Source organism: Chrysochloris asiatica, unplaced genomic scaffold (genome assembly GCF_000296735.1).
Source record: "Chrysochloris asiatica unplaced genomic scaffold, ChrAsi1.0 scaffold00076, whole genome shotgun sequence".
NCBI lineage: Eukaryota > Metazoa > Chordata > Mammalia > Afrosoricida > Chrysochloridae > Chrysochloris > Chrysochloris asiatica.
The window spans coordinates 12966212-12983226 of NW_006408594.1; the positions used below are offsets into that span (position 1 = coordinate 12966212).

General features: G+C 44.6%; 1 protein-coding gene across 2 annotated transcripts in view; it reads right to left on the reverse strand.

Annotated features, from left to right (window-relative positions):
• RFX4 (regulatory factor X, 4 (influences HLA class II expression)) overlaps positions 1 to 17015 on the reverse strand; it is a 222706-nt gene that overhangs the window by 82122 nt on the left and 123569 nt on the right. Inside the window, exons 5-6 of one of the 2 annotated variants that reach the window (XM_006865252.1) lie at positions 5857 to 5918; positions 530 to 743 (exon numbers count right to left, since the gene is read on the reverse strand). In XM_006865252.1, the coding sequence (XP_006865314.1) occupies positions 530 to 743; positions 5857 to 5918 (276 nt within the window). Of the gene's footprint in view, positions 1 to 529; positions 744 to 3448; positions 3587 to 5856; positions 5919 to 17015 lie in introns of those variants that run through there. The other variant, XM_006865253.1, reaches the window with a different exon arrangement.

The following is a 17015-nucleotide window of genomic DNA, read 5'->3' on the forward strand; positions in this document are numbered from 1 at the left end:
TATATATGGTATATGGTGTGGCACTGTGGGCTAATGGGCCAGACTGCAAAGCCGTTTGAACTACAAGGTCGGCAGTTCGAGCTCACCAGCTGCTCCTTGGAAACCCTATACAGGGTTGCTATGGTTAGGAACTGACTTGATGGCACTTCACAACAACAACAACTATCTCATATGAGATAGAGAAGGAGAGAAAGTTTTAATTTTAAAATCATTTTAGATTTATAAAAAAGTTGCAAAGCTAGTGCAGGGAATTCCCACATAGCCCACCTCTAGTTACCCCTGTGGGTCACACTTCACATTAGTGTGGTACATTTGTCACAACTGAGGAACCGATATCGATACATGGCTACTAACTAAAGCTTATACTTTATTCAGATTTTTATGTTTATTCAGACTTGGGTCTTTATATAGAGAACTCACTGTTCTGTAATAAAAGTGAGAGAAAGAGGGAAGTAGAGAGGAAGAGAGAGTCAAAGAGACAGACAGAGAGACAGAGACCACCCCCAGCAATGACTTTCAGCACGGTTACCTTCTCCTCGGGCAGACTGGCAGGCAAACTCAGATCTTTGACGTTTGGGAACTCTGGCAGCAACGTTCCAAGTTTGGACCGGGGTGAATACGCCACTGTCTGTTTGCTTACTTCTTTCTTCCCTGTTTCGCTCACCCAGGCAGCTCCTTTCTTGGAGTACATCACATCATAATATTGGGAGCTTTCCTTCACTGCAATGCCGTAGTAATGGTACCTGGGCCACAAAGAGACAAAGACCCTCGTACGTTGTTATCCGGGGGGCTTCCTGGGTGGGGTGCTCAGGGTCCATCCTCCCAGGGGTCAGCAGAGTTAATGCTCCTAAAAGGCTTGACTTCTTTGAAATTTAGAATTAAACCAGAGTTCCATGTTGCCAGCCATCAATCAAGCAGGTAAAAATCACCAAAATTGCCTCCTACACAAAATATTAAGTCAAACACTTTGCAAAGCAGAAACGGGGATGAAACATTTTCCTATTTATACTTTACCTCTTATTTCTGGCCAAATGTGATCTCAGGGGCAGAACACTTGAGTATCCCCTGGTGCCCCCTGCCCCCTGCCCCCCAACGTCTGTGATGCCCAGGGCAGAAGGATTTATGACTGCTGGCTTCGCCACCAACAAAAATCCATTTGGCCTATGTATTCTTGATTAAAACACCAAAACAAACAAAAAAGCCCAGTAGTTTCAAAGACAGCATTTCTAAAAAGATGAATTTAGTGCTTCAGCTGACACTAAATGTAAAACAAAGAGCAGAACTTTTTGTAACTTCAAGATGAGCTTAATAATGGAAATGCTTTCAATTAAGATTGATGAGATGGGGGTTACATTATGTTCGGTTTCTAGCTACAAGCTATTGGGCACTTACTTTGCACCAAACGCGTTGCAAAATATTTTACGGAGAAAATAACCTTATGAACCCACTGCTGGTTGCCGTTGGGTCAGTTCCAACTCACAGCGACCCTAGAGGACAGAATGTAATGAATTGCCCTATGGGGCTTCCAAGGAAGCAGACGGCCACATCTTTCTCCCTGCGAGAGGCTGAGGGGTTTCAACAGTCAACCTTTCAGTTTGCAGGTGAACGCTTAACCACTGTGCCACCACGCTCCTTAACCCTATGAAATGAGCATTATTATAGAAGGAATTGGTAATTTAATGATAGTGTGGTTTGTTGTTGTTGTTGTTGTTGTTTGCTTTCTCTGTGGGAAACCTGGTGTGACTTCTGACCAATGCAGCTCATGAGCACCTATCACCTGGTTGTCATTGGAGGCTTGTGTGTTGTTGGGATGAGAAGCAGGTTTCAGTGGCACTTCTAGACTAAGATGAACTAGGAAGAAAGGACTGGCAATCTATTTCTGAAAACCATCCAGTGAGAACCCTGTGGATCCCAACGGTCTGATCCGCAGCCGATCCTGGGGCTAGGGTAGGACTGGGCAGCATCTTGCTGTGTTGTGCATGGGGCCGGCTTGATGGCAGCCAACAACAGCTTTCTACAGATGAGAAAATGGGAGCAAGAAAGCAGAAGGAATTGGCTCAAGGTTATATATCTGTTTAGTGATCGAACAGCTTCTCCAATGCAGGTCTGTTTAACTACAAAGTCACGATTACTATACTAAGAGAGAACTCTGCCCCGGTGGGATTATAAACTTTGATGTTTGTCAGAGTCACTTGTGGAGGTGAATACAAATCCAGATTCCTAGGCCCCTCCCCAGACCTATTGATTCAGGACATCTGGGAACCATAGGTTATCTGATGCACACCAGTTTGAAGTCCACTAGCCTGTAATCGCAAATGTAATAGTAAACGTAAGGGTTTAAGCCAAATTCCCAGCTTGACTGGAGCCCAGTCATTGGCGATACTGTCGTCAAATCAACTCTGGCTCAAAGTGATCCTATGGGACAGAGTAGAACTGCTCCTTTGGGTTTCTGAGACTGTCCATCTTTACACTCCTGGTGTGGTGCTGTAGGATAAGCACTGGACTGTGAACCTCAAGGTCAGCAGTTCAAATCCCCCAGCCACTCCTTGGAAACTCTATACAAGGTTGCTATGAGTCTGAACTGATTTGACGGTACTTAGCAACAAATCTTTACAGGTGCCGACGGCCTCATCTTTCTCCCACGGAGCTAAGCTGCTGGTAGGTTTCAACAACCCATCTTGAGGTTAGCAGCTTAACCCATGGCAGCACCAAAGCTCCTTTTCTGGTGTTATCTATTAACTGGGTAATATGATGCTTGACATATGCACCAACCCAAGCCAAACACACTCCTTGTTTAGGGTTTCCGAGACTGTAAATCTTTATGTGAGCAGAAAGCCTCATCTTTCTTCTTCAGAGCAGCCGATGGGTTTGAATGGCCAACCTTGCGGTTAGCAGTAGTCCGGTGTTTATCCTACAGTGCCACCAGGGATCCCTGGACATATATACAAAGGGGCTTCAAAAAGTTCATGGACAAATGGAATGAAAAGATAATGTCATTTTTCCACAAATTTTTTTAAGCCCTCTCGTGTTACCTTCTTCAGTCTCACAAAATCCGTGTTAAGACCAAAACTGAACATATCCCCTATTTTACAGAACCAGGATCATCCAATTAAGAAATATTTGACCACTAAGCCGATATCTAGGAATCACCGACAAAATATAATGAAATAGACTCCTGAGCCCCACCTCCTAAGATCCCAATTCAGCAGGTCTAGAGTGGATTTTTACAACCGTAAGGCAATACTGATTTCAGTAATTCATGGACCTTACTTTCAGAAACATTGAACGACATAATAGCCGCTTTTCCCTCCCGTGGAGATATGGTGATATTAATGAAATAAGACATACGAGAAAGCATTTGGAGTTATGGGAATGGCTTTCACAGGGTTGGAAGAGATGGTCACATAAAACCTTCCCTCTCCCCACTCCCCCCTGCTACTCCTGATACCATTCTGTGAAATTTCTGCTTAGCGGACATGGAGTCTCTATCTGAATCCCTCCTGGGATGAAGAACTCAGACCCGCCGAAGGCAGTCCAGTCCATTTTAAGTCGGGATAGTTATCAGAGAGTTCTCTGTGTCCAGCTACTATCTGGCCTTCTATTTCCAACGGTCATAACTGCCTTTGGTAGGGGCTGGGGGAGGGGAACGGGTTCTGGAAGCTTCAGTAAGGACCCTTCAGATGGGAAGGCAGTTAGGAACTCTCCCCTTGATTATCACAAACCTCTCTGTAACTTTGTAAGCTCAAGGTAGTGGTCTTGTTACCCCAGTCAGACCACTTATTGATTATTCAGAGAGCGAATACTGCTAAAATCAACACCTGGAGTTACGGGATGATTGATCACTTTTCATTTTCTGTATTTCAGTTCAGGAGGATGCGACAGCCTCCACCTGCCACACCCCCCAGGATGCCTTCTGCCGATGGAAATTTGCAGAGGGAATTCCTCTATAATGCTGAGTCGCAAGTTGGAGACTAGAGTTGCTTCTTCTTGGTTGAAAGTGTAACTAACCTCGGAGGATTCTTATGGTAAGGATGGCATTAAACTGGTTCCTCAGAAGTCCCCAAGAAGATATTTTCTAACCTACCAGAGCTCCTCATTTTAGACAAAGTTTTTTTCTTTTCTTTTCTTTGTCTTCTTCAGGAAAGTCACTTTGGGAAATTATTAAGAATTTATTCCAAGACGTTCCTTGTTCAAAAAATTTCTGGAAGTCTTTTTTTGAAATCACCCCCAGAGCTTCTGAGCCATGCACACAAAATGTCAGTGGCATTATTTTCAAAATTTAACCCAAAAGAGGTTTTTCCTCTCCGTTTTCTTCATCAAACTTGGCTCCAGAGTGAAATCCACCTGGGAGGAAGGGAAGGTGTACTGCCAGGGATGAGGAGGATTTGGGGTAAGGGGTGTGGGAGGTGGTTGCTCACGGTGACAGTATTGGATGTGCTATAAGCCATTTATGGTTGTTAAAAAAAAAAGTTCCAGTATTTGATAAGCCAGTAGGATAAGCACTGGACTGCAAGGTCATTTGAATTGTAAGATTGGCAATTCAAATTCTCAGACTTACCAGCTGCTTCTTGGACACCGTATACAGAGTCCTATGAGTTGGAACTGACTTGACAGTACTAACAGCAACAACATGTGATGACTTTGTAAACATGGCCAACATGGTTGAGAAATGCCACACGATACAGCTCCCTCTCGAGCTCTTGTGAGGAGTCCTAGTGTGGCACTATAGGATAAGCACTGGACAGCTAACCACCAGGTTGGAGGTTCAAACCCACCAGTCACTCCTCATAAGCTCTACACAGGAATCAGAGGTTGGCAGATCAAACCCACCAACTGCTCTCAGAAACCCTATATAGGATTGCTGAGAGTCAGAACTCAACAGCACACAACAAAACAGTCTAGCTATGGGGAGCCTCTAGCACGACAAACCATTAACTTGCTCTACTGCTAACCTAGCAGTGTAGGTAAAGATTTTCTTGCCACTAACTCACACCTAGGAGACCATGGTCCACACACATCCTCCTTCTCACTCAGGTCTTAGCTTAAATGTCACCTCCTTAGAAGCCTTCCCCGGCTACTCTTTCTAAAGTAGGCCAACCAACCAACTGCTGTTGAGTAGACTCCTGGCGAATCCATGTGTGTCAGAGTAGACATATGCTCCACAGGATTTTCAATAACCATGACCTTTTGGAAGTAGAATGCTAGGCTTTCCCTGCAATTAACAGCTGAGCCACGAACTACTTACACTGCCCAATCTCCTTAGTGTCCACTACCACCCTCTTTATCTCCTGTTTGAATTGGATCTTCCTTTTTATTGGTTTACTCTTTTATTGTCTTTCCCACAGAATGTATGCTCCATGAGGACAGACACTTGTGCACGCCTGTGTTCTCCACTCCCAGCACCATGCATGTGACACACAGAAACTGTGAAGCAAATTTTGACTGGTTGGTTGACCAGAAATGCCCCTCTCCAGTGTAGAGATTAGTATAGCTTGCTATCCTGGCAGGCTGGAGACTATCAGAACAGATAGGTTGCTAAGCAAAACAGTCTAAGCAACTGAGAGATTGTCCAAGAAGCCTCAAGATGACTATTTTACAAAGAAGCATAGAGGCAGAATGATGACACAAAGCTATGCTCCTTAAAGCAACTGGGCCAGGTGGCCCCTGGGACTTGTCTTCTTGCTCAGGGGCCTGGGAGGAAGGTCCTGACTGCTGTAAGATCCGCTGTGCTCTCTCTCAGTACAGCCGTCACTCCAGGCCTGCCAACAGAGCTCCAGATGAAAGGGTGGGATCCGGTCCTGGTCTTGAGGTCCAGAAATGCATGCTCTACAGGTGGAATGACCGTCTGGTACTTACTTTGACTGTCCTCGGGTCCCGAGTCTTCTGGTCGTTAACTGAGGAAACTGCTGCCGAATGATCTGTAAGCCAACACAAAAGTCGGTTACCCACTGGAGACAGTTGGGAGCATGCTCAGTGAAATTTACAAAGGGCACCAGTTAAAGAAATGAGGAAAACACATAACTTTGCTCACAATGGCTTGTCAGGAGGCCATCTGGATCTTGGGGGTGACGACGGGTGCTGGCGAGGACAGCGCTGGGATGCCTCTGGGGCTCAGGATCTTGAGGGTCACTCTACTGTACTCTAGCTTCCTACTCGGCAACACAGGACGCCAGAACAGTCCTGTCATCAAGTCCTCTTGTTAAAACCCTCCATGGCTTCCAACTCACTTGGAACCAATGCCCATACTTAGCCTTTGCCGTCTGCTCTGTGCTCCTGGCCTTCCATCCCCATGACCCTCAGCCTCCACCAGATCCCAGCCACACACAGGTTTTCTTTTCTACTCCTGAAACACACCATGGCCTTTGCACTGCTGTTCCCACTGTCTGGAATCCCATTTAACCCATATACTAGCAAGATTGTCTCCTCTTCTGAACACGTTGGGGCTGCTGGTCTATGTCCCTCTGCCCAGGATACTCCAAGCAGCCAGTCCAGAGAGGCACAAGCAATGACTCGTCATTCCCTGGTCTGGCTTTACATTTTTTGTTGTTTTTTTAGCTCAATCAGAGACGATCCTCTTTGTACCCCTGCAGTTTACTGTGTGGCTCCTCCCACTCAAATGTAAGCTGCTTGAGAGCAGGGACCTAGCACAGGGTTTGGCCCCTGCTAAAAGCTCAATCCAGATTTGCTGAGTGAAGGACTGAAGTTCAATCCCTGCCTCAGGTGATGGTTGTAACTGTTGTAGCCCAAGGCAATCGCACAGATTTGCAAGAAACATAGAAAGGGGAGACATCTCCCAGCTGTGAAAACAGAATAAAGAGATAACTTTTGTGAAGAAACCTTGTCCCTTTGAGGTGTGTACAAGGACTTTGGAGCTGAGCCATCTTGTTAGTTGGGTACCGTTGGCAAGTTATTTAACCTTCAAATGACTCCGTGTTCTCATTTATAAACTGGGAATGATAATAGACCCCACCTTAGGGAATTCTTGTAAAAATGTAGTAAAATGAATACCTGTGGTGCCTGGCACTTAGTAAGTACTCAGAAACTTTTCATTGCATTACCCCTGACTGTCCTGATGACTCATGCCTTTACTTCCAGGGGATTTTTCTCTTATTTGCAACCAAATTCTTCCCAACACCCGCCCCTTGTAGTACAGCCTGGCGGGAAGGCGGACCCCCTGCACACAGTTCTCCCTGGAAATAGAAGTGGTGGCTGATTTCCCATGAGTGCTTTCTCTAGAGGTGGGATGGGTTTCCATGAACCTGTCCACACCAACAGTCCCACGGATTGATTTACTCATTCATTCAATAAACATGTGCTCTGTGGCCCTGCCAAACACTGGGACTTGGATTGCTTTTGAAGCTTCTCAATGTCTCAGTGTCTTCAGCTGAAGTCTGGAGACACAGTGAGTTATGGAGGAAGCTGAAGGACAGGCAATGGTGACCTCAGCTAACGTGGCATCAGTGGGAGGGAGACAAGTGGCCAAATTAGAAATTCAGAAGCTGGGATGGATCGGTAATGTGGAGACTGACCATTTCTCACTTAGGAAACTGACCATCTCCAGTGTGGGACATCACTTATCTGAAAATGGGCAAGCTAAGATTCATTCCTCACATAAATGGTTAGACAATCTAAGGTGGTAGCATCACAAAACCATTTTGTGACCTTTAAGAAATGCACAGCCCTGAATCCTTCACCTCTACCTCGATCGTGTCAGATGATTTTTAGGTCCCTCCGAACCTGGGTTTCTCATTTGTCTGTGTCCCTCTCAAATGATCATGTCCTGAGTTAAATGCAATATTAGGATAGGGTCTAACCCAGGTGCCAGGAACAGTGCTCTCTAAGCACTCTGTGCTGTTAGGCAGTTGAAACCACATGTCTTAATCCTGAGTTTGAATGAACCTTCCATCAAGTTCATCCTCCCGATTTCCACCATAAAGGTAAGCTGCTGAAAGCCTGCAGATATGTCAGTAGAGAGAGAAGAAAATAGAGAAGTGGGGAAATGGAGCCAGAGATGCTACACAGGGATTAAAAATGGGCTCTAGGTTGGGTTCTAAGCTTTCTACTCACCCAAGCAAAGACGGTGATACAAGAAGTTACAAGAGTTCCAGTATTCATAAGATTCAATCAAACTAGCTTAGGAAAACCAGAGACTTTCCTGACATTTAGATCTGGGAATTCTCCCTCTGCTAATGGGCACAACAATGAGTTACCACGTTTAACTCTTTGGTATTAGCATATATTTTAAAAATATTTACTACTGTCAATATATTCATAGACGGATGATGACATTCTTAATACTATCCTTCCCTCAAACATTTTAACAAACATCAAGATCCATAAAATGTTCATAAGCTTTGATATATCAATTCCAAGGAAATAAACTAAGAGAAATGTATGTTCATGGCTACTAATGAGAGTGAAAATTGGAAATACCAAACATCAAATGACAAGATACTGGTTAAATGGTAGTACATGCACTCAATATGGAGCACTGGTAATAGAGTGGTTACGAGTCGGTCAGCAATTTGAAACTTCCAGCTGTTCCGAGGGAGAAAAGATGTGGCTTTCTGCCCCCATAAAGATTTACAGCCTTGGAAACCATATACAGTTTGGAACTGACTCCACGGCACATCATCATCACACTCAATAGTAGATGTGTAATCACAAGAAATGATGGTGACAAGAACTATCCCAGGACAGGAAATGCTGGCAGTGATATTAAGTGGAAGAGCGGATATCAACACAACATTTATGCTAATAGAAACAAAGGGAAAATGGAAAAATAAAATTGGATATTAGGCTAGTAGGATTGGGAGTGCACAAAACATTTTTGTATTAAATCAAATTTTTTAATAGAAAAAGAGTTTATGGTTATAAATATTAATTACAAATTGACAAAAAATAAAATTCAACATAATCTTAAAAGAAGCCGCAAAAATCTACCAGAATATTATAATGTTTGTTTCTCTTTTCTCTTTATCCTTCTCTTTTTTTAAAAAAACAAATCACTCCCTATTCTGTACAAACAATGTGTAGATAATAAAAGGAAGTGGCATTATTTTCTTTGGTTGTTAAACTTTATTATGACTGGAGTTAAGAGAATGGGCAAAGTTCCGATACCTTTCCAAAAGTATTTATCTGAGTGGTATCCCACGCAGCATCCAGAGCGCACAGGCACCGCCGCTGACCTGGCCCTGGCGGAGGACTCTGGTCTACACATGCCAGAGGGGAGCTGGGAAAGGACAGCAGACCCCCTGGAGCCGTGTGCTCCTCCACAGGTGAGAAAATGTAGCATTCCTTTCATTCTGATCTTGTGGAATTACCACTTTATAGAAATAGCTTATGAATTTACCGATCAATTTAACCAATGAATTCCACATATACATTTGTATAATATTTTGATCAATATGAGTAGTTTTACCTGTCCTCATGGCACAATGGGTTAAGTGTTAGGCTGCTAACCTCAAGGTAGGCAGTTCAAACCCACCTGCTCCTCCGTGGGAGAGAGATGAGGTCGCCTGTTCCCAGTGGAACAGAAACCCAGTAAAACAGCTCTTTCTGTGAGTTGGAACCGACTCACTGGCAGTGGGTTTTCTCTGATAGCATAGTGGTTATGAATCGGGCTGCTAATCTCAAGGTCAGCAGTTCAAAACTATCAGCGGTTCTGTGGGAAAAAGATGAGGCTTTCTGCTCCCATAAAGATTTACAACCTCGGAAACCCTATGAAAGGTAGCTATGGGTCAGAATCGACTCGATGGCGCATAACAACAACAACAACAACTCTCCACTGAGTCACCCAAGTCACAAACAGGAGAGTCATCCTTGAGTCTGCTCTCTCCCTAATGCTGCACAAACTGACATCCTGTTGATTCGGCCTCCATGACCTCTCACCTGGACCACAAACCTGAGGTCTTGCTACCTCATCAGCGTGATCTTTCTAAAATGCAAGCATGGTCATATTCTCAGTACTGCCTTCACACTGCGTCCATTCCAGGCTCCTCAGGCTGTTCCAGGAGACCCTCTGTCATGGACCACAGCCCAGACTCCCAGCCTGCACTCTGGCTACTCTTCCCAGAGGCCCCAGTGCTCCAGATGCCTGCTGATCTTGCTGTTTCCTTCGCTTGGAGTCCTGAGCCCACAAGGACTTGTCACCCCTGAGGGTGATCCTCATCCCCCAGCCTCAGATGCTCCTCTGTGTTTTCCTAGTAGGTCAGGAAACACTAGGGCACAGTCTTTAAACCCACAGGCCCTGGGAACAGGCTTGCCCAGGTTCGAATCCTCGCTCAGTCACTTCACGTGCACTTCATATGTGAATCCTTAGAGCAGTCTATCGGCAGGTGTCACTGTGATTACCTTTGTACGGGTGAGTAAACAGAGGCTTAGAGAGGTAAAGGAAGTGGCGCTAGGGCCACATAGCATACAAGATGCAGACCTGGGATTTGAATGAACACAATCTGACCAGTGCAAGGTCGGTGGTTCAAGTTCACCAGCAGCAACTCTGAAACCCTGTACAGTGTCGCTATGGGTTGGAACCGACTCCACGGCACTTAACAACAACAACTCTGACCAGACACCCTATCACAGTGATGCTATTGTCTCTGGAGGGATGAATGCTTCGCAAAGCCCCTCATTCTTTCCTTTCACTATCCATCTAGATTTGTTTTATGTAATCTCCCTGCATTCACACATGGGAGGTTAAGTCTGAAGAGTGAAATGATTTCTTGTTCCCATCTAAGCACCAATGACTGTTTTCAATTCCTCTCTCTCTGACCCTCTTGGGAATGTTCTGATGGCCTCTATTACGAACAGGACCTGAAAGTTCTGCCCCTTTCCTCCCACCTCTACCTCCCCCCCGCCAAACATTCCAGGAAAAGTGGGAAACAGCTGTGAGGCCTGCGACAGCATCAGGACACCCGGTGTCTCCTTTTCGATTGTATCTACCCATGGCCTACAAAATGTGGAAATCTGGCAGTTGAATACTTTTTCTGCTTATCCATGCCAGTTGACCTAGCAGAGCTGCTTCACCTGAACGCTCAGACTCCATTGTATAAAGCCACCCTTGCTCTATTTTTCCTCTCAACATTTCCTTACACGAATCCCTTGCTTCAACCCAATTAGATTCTTTGGTGGGGCTGTACTCTGTGCGTGTTTCCCAGGGTCTGAAGCCCATGTCCCGGCACCTCTCTGTCCTCCTCACCACTCATACCCAACAACGCTGCCCTTACACACTCACCTGCATGAAGCCTTTCCTGATTTCCCAACTAGCTAAGAGCTTTTCTTTTTCCAAACCATGATTATACCTGCCACTTCCAGCCCATGGCTAAGATCCATCCTTCGGCTATTTTGAAGATGCCCTGATTTTGCCCTCCATTGTCCCATGGCCTCTAGTACCAGTGACCATCATCTTGGGCCTGGATTGCTGCTACAGTCATGTGCCTACCACTTCTCTGTGAATCCTCCAGACAGAGGCCAGACTCCCCTCCTTACTCTGGCTCACCAGGTCTTCACTCCAATCTCAGCCCTACTTTTCCTCTCAGGGACACATTCTGCTCTATCTTACTCTGGCTTGGCCTTGCCCACAAGGTGTTCTCATTGTTTGGAACCCTCTTTGTCTATGTAATGTCTACTCACTCTTCAAATCTTAGCTTGTACCTTACTGTCTTAAGGAGCCCAGGTGGTTAAGAGCTTAGCTGCTAACTGAAAAGTTGATGGTTTGAACCTACCCTGCACTGTGGGAGAAAGACTTGGTGTTCTGTTTCTGTAAAGATACAACAGCCCAACAATAACAACAACAAAACCGTACTTTCTTTTCTGGGCTGCTCATTTGGTTTAAGTGACCATAGTCATGTGTTCTATAGAATACTAATATATAATCAGTGGTCTACTTAGCTCTTCCTTGGCCTATAAGATCACACAGTCTGGTTTCCAGACTCATGGCAAGCCTTGTACACCATTTTCTCCTACTCTTCCCTATATTTGACAAGCTACAGCCTTAACCGTGACACACTGTGTAATGGCACATAATTTGGATTCATTCAACAACAAGTATTATTGAGCCTCTACTACATGCCAGCTCTTCTGCTAGGAACTAAGGAATAAAACACTGAGCAGAACAGAAACAGCCTCTGTTCATGAGCTTTCATTCTAGTGGGAAAAGACCCAACATAAACACAGAAAAAGTCAATATAACTTATCTCAGATAAGTGCTATAGAGGAGAACAAAACAAAAAAACAGAGTGAGGAAAATAGGGAATGTGGAAGTGGCAGTGTTATGTAGGGTGATCAGGACTCAGTGACAAGGTGACTTTTGAGTGGTGACCTCAAGGAAGTGAAAGAAGGAGCCTTGTAGGTATCTGAGGAACAAGGTTGCAAGCAGTAGAAAGAGGCAGTAGCCAGTGTAAAGACCCTGGGGTGGGAGCTTGCTTGGCATGTTTCAGGAATAGCAAGGAGACCAGTGTGGCTGGGGCAGAGGGGGAACAATAGGAGATGAGTTTGGGGAGGCTGCAAGGGGTGATGGGACATGGTTCATGGCAAGCCTTGTAGACCACTGGAAATAATCCTGCCTTGACTCTGAATGAAATGGGAAGACCTCCAAGGGTATTAAGCAGGGACATGGTAATCAAGATCTAACTCACCTGTCAAAAGGACTGCTTTGGCTGCTGTGTGGGAAATGACTACGGGAGGCAAGGGTAAAAGCAGGGAGATCAGGCTATTGTAATAGTCCAGGCAGGAGACAATGGGCCTCAGTCCATTCATTCATTGCTCCAGTGAATGAAAAGAACGAGCTGTTCCCCTTTGTTGGCTACTGAAGTTGCTTCCTATCTATAGTGTTGTGTTCCTATAAATACTGCTAGAATCTGTACCTTTGGGCATAAAGACTTTTATTTTTATTGTTACTATTTTGTTTTGTGTGTGTGTGTTCCCCCCCACCTACCCTTGGAATAGCTTCTCAAATGTGGAACTGCTGGATGAAAGAGAAGACACATTTCAAGGTCTTAAAAACATACTGTTGATTGCTTTTTATAAAGTGAAGGAGGGAGGATATTGTCACTGTTTCCTTTTTATGTACCAAATTGAAAAGCCAAAACAGGCCTTTTGCTCTTGCCTCCATTTGAGCACCAGGTTCTTCATCTCTAGGGTGGGGGTGAAATACTGGCTCAGCTTACCTCACAGGGCTGGAGCAGAGCCAATGGAATTGTGTGGTCAGAATGAGGGAAGACATGTTGCCTGGACTTCACCAACTGGAGGTAGGAGAAGGGTGGAGGGCAAAAGCTCAGCCTCAACAGTTTTCACAGGCAGCTGTGAGGGTGGGGGAGTGAGTCCACAGCTGTGAAGACCTCTCTCTGCTGTCTCGGGGAGAACCACTGGACTCGAACATACCAACAATCATGAAGATGGCACACAACCAGCGACGTTTTGGGCCTTTCTCTTGCCTTGGAGCTGAGCCAACGATGACCAGCAGGAGCGATAACTTGTCAGCATTCTTTTCTGGCCCGTTCTCTTAACAGAGTTACTACTTCATAATTTGACCCTCCATGGAATTCCAGATCCTCTCTCAATCCACTTTCCAGGCTCGCGTGGCATATTTGAATTCCCAAGCTGTAGGATAAGCACTGGACTGCAAACTGCAAGGTCGGAGGTTCAAATCCACCAGCTGCTCCTCAGAAACCCTAAATAGGTTTGCTATGAGTCACAACCGACTTGATGGCACTTAACAACAAGAAGCAATATATGTGTGGATTTAAGATATCGATTTCTGTTTGTGAACATTTTTTTATCTAAAAAATATTTGACGATCAAATCCTTTTTATTTGAAAGGAGATTTCAAGTTGAAAAACAAAGCAGTCTAAAGGAAGCACGTTAAGAGTTGGGGTAAAGGTGGGAGTCAGCATGGTTATACTACGACGACACATTCATCAGAAGAGGGTCGAGATTCCTCCCATTCCCAGCAAAGAAAGGGCTGTTACAGATTGCACCTCCTCCTTCCAGCCACAACAAAAACTTGTGGGAAAGGGGTTTAGCTTTTGTTTTTGTTATTTTTTTTTGTTATTTTTTTAAGTGTTTCTTATGAGCTGCAAATGAAAATGACCCTCATTTTCTTTTACCAACTAATCAACTAGCTCCTGAATCATAAAGTCCAGCACAGTTTGGTTTGAGTTTCAAAATGCAGCGTCAGTTCAAGCCCCACGAAGGCAGTTCAGCTTTTAATTTCTGGAGCAAGACTCGACAAACAGTGATACACTTTTGTGAGGCTGTGAAAGCTGAGCTTCGCTGTTTGATAAATGAGCAGATGGGCAGGCAGCCCCTCTTTCTTTTTTGTGTGGATTCAATGAAGCCTGCCTAAGGAACACCACATGCTGTTCTAGCTACTGATCTAACATTCCACAACATCCCAGCCTTCCAAATTCCCTTTAATTACTCATGAATCCCACCCTCCTTCCTTTCAGCCTGCACAGACGGGGCTGGGGGCTCCCCAGGGCTGGGGCTGGGAAGTGGAGAAGCTCTGGAGATGGCCTCTCAGGAACTGCTGGAGTTCTTTTTCAGGGGGTGGTTGTCATGTTATTCATATCTTCCCGCTATTCTTCTCCCCACACAACACGTGGTTCCAGGTTGAAGGGGGCTCAGCATGCGGGCTCCTCTTAGATAATTTCGTCGAGTTTTGAGAAAACATGTGTGAGTTTTCAACAAACATTGCTATAATGACATCATTGGACGCTTGCCCTCCTTGAAGAGACACAATGGGAACCAGTGCACTAAGAAAGCTACCGGGACTGAGCATCAGTATGTGCCATGCACAATACTAGATGTTTCACACTCGTTGTTGTGCATTATAGGAGCCCAGGTGATGAAACGGATCAAGCGTTGGGCTGCAGACCAAAAGGTGCCTGGTTCAAACCCACCAGCTAGCTGCTCCCAGGAAAAAGATAAGACTGTCTGCTTCCGTAATCATTTACAACTATGAGTTGGAATTGACTCAATGGCAGTGGGCTTATTTATGAGTTACTAAGGAGCTCTGGTAGCGTAGTGGTTACAAACCTGGCTGCGAACCACAAGGTCAGCAGTTCGAAACTACCAGCTGTTCCGCGGGAGAAAGATGAGGCTTTCTGCTCCCATAAAGATTTACAGACTCAGAAACCCTGTACAGGGTCGCTATGAGTCAGAACCGACTCCATGGCACATAACCACCAACCACCACATCTTATGGAGTCCTGGTGTGGTGCTGTGGGTAAATGTGCTGGTTAGTTTGAACCGAGAGGTAGGCAGTTCAAGCTTACTGGCCGCTCCTCAGAAACCCTATATGAGGTCGCTATGAGTTGGAACTGACTCGACGACACATAACAGCAACAACATCTTATACAAGAAGGCTGGGATGATGGCTCAGTGGTAGAATTCTTGCCTTCCATGCTGGAGACCTAGGCTTGATTCCTGGTCAATGCTCTTTATGCACTGACACTCTTTATGAAGTGTGACAAAACTGCTGTTGGTAGTTTCCACAAAAATTCAATGCACCCCTAGAAGGTAAAGATTTGCACCAATGAAAACTACATTGCCATGGAATAAACCCATATCCTCTCACACTTTGAGGGAGATGAAGCTCATTTGCATATAAAGAGTGAAGCATGCTTCAAACAGTTTAAAAAATAATTTAGTTTTTAAAAGATTTGGGAGTCTTATTTCAAACAGTAAGAGGGTGTGGAAAAGAAGAGGGGGCTTTAAAAACAGCAAGACATTAGAAACTCAGTCCAATGATTATCTGTGGTTTTAAAACCACACATTTTGGAAGTTATGTGGCTTGCTTTTTAAACACTCACAGAGCCAACACTTTTGTGAATATGAAAGAGATGATTTGAAAAAGAAGTGATTTCTAATTGCCGCAACTTTAAGTCCAGTCCTCGCTATTATTTAAAAAATAAATCAATCAATAAATAAAATTAATCTCCCTTTTCCTGAGAAGACAAAAAAGAATGAAGCCTGGAGATGTGACCTCTCACCTCAATGCTTTCTCCTTTTATGTTAGAGTAATTTACAATGCTGATATAACTCTATGCATGCATTTCAACTTCTTACTTCTAGCACCAAGTTGGTGCCAGGCCCTGTGGGGCATGAAGTAAGAAGAGACGGGAAGCTTTCCCTAAGAGAAATTTCAAATTTTCTACAAGAAATAGTGTGGCGCTGCAGGTTAATGCGCTGGACTGTAAGGTCGGTTTGAACTGCAAGATTGGTGATTCAAGCTCACCAGCTGAGACAGAGTGGAATTTCAAATCACACGTATTGCTCCATGAATGATTTTTTTAAAAACCCTTAAGGCTAGAAAGATAGCAGTTAATCTGTCGTTCCTTGGTGGGTACCAGACATGGCAAATGCAAGAAGTCTGGAACTCCCTATGTGAACCCTACGTGAACTGGGTATTGTGTTGCATGCTGTGAGTGTGAGAAGAGACAGTCATCACGCTTCGATTTCGCTAGGATGAGGCGATTTATGTAAGATACAGGCTAAGTCAAAACTGGAATCCTTCTGAAGACCATACTAAGAGAGAGGGTGAGGGTGGTGATGGCAATGTGTGTGAGATGTAGGACAGTTTTAGAATAAGTGTTCTCAAAATTGTTCAGAAGCAATAGCACCTAGAAAGCTTAAAACATTGATCTGTTAGTGATGATAAACTGAAAACATGATATATTGAGGGCATGAAATGTTGTTATCGTAAATGGAGATGATCATTAGAGTTAATATCCAGAGAAGGTTTCAGTTTACCAGGCACTGTGCTAACTAAGTTCTGTTACACTCATTTGGCCATCACTTGTTTAGGGGGTTGCTTTCTTTATCCCATTTTACAGATGGGGAAACCGAGGCCCAAAGATCTTAAGAAATTTTCTGATCTCCCACACTTGGGAAGTGGAGAAGCTAATAAGTGGAAAAGTCTGTTTGACTTCGGAGCTTTTACACTTCATTACACTACAGACTGCGGAAAAGGAAGATCAAAAAAAGAACTGAGGGCTTCAAATTGTGGTGTTGGC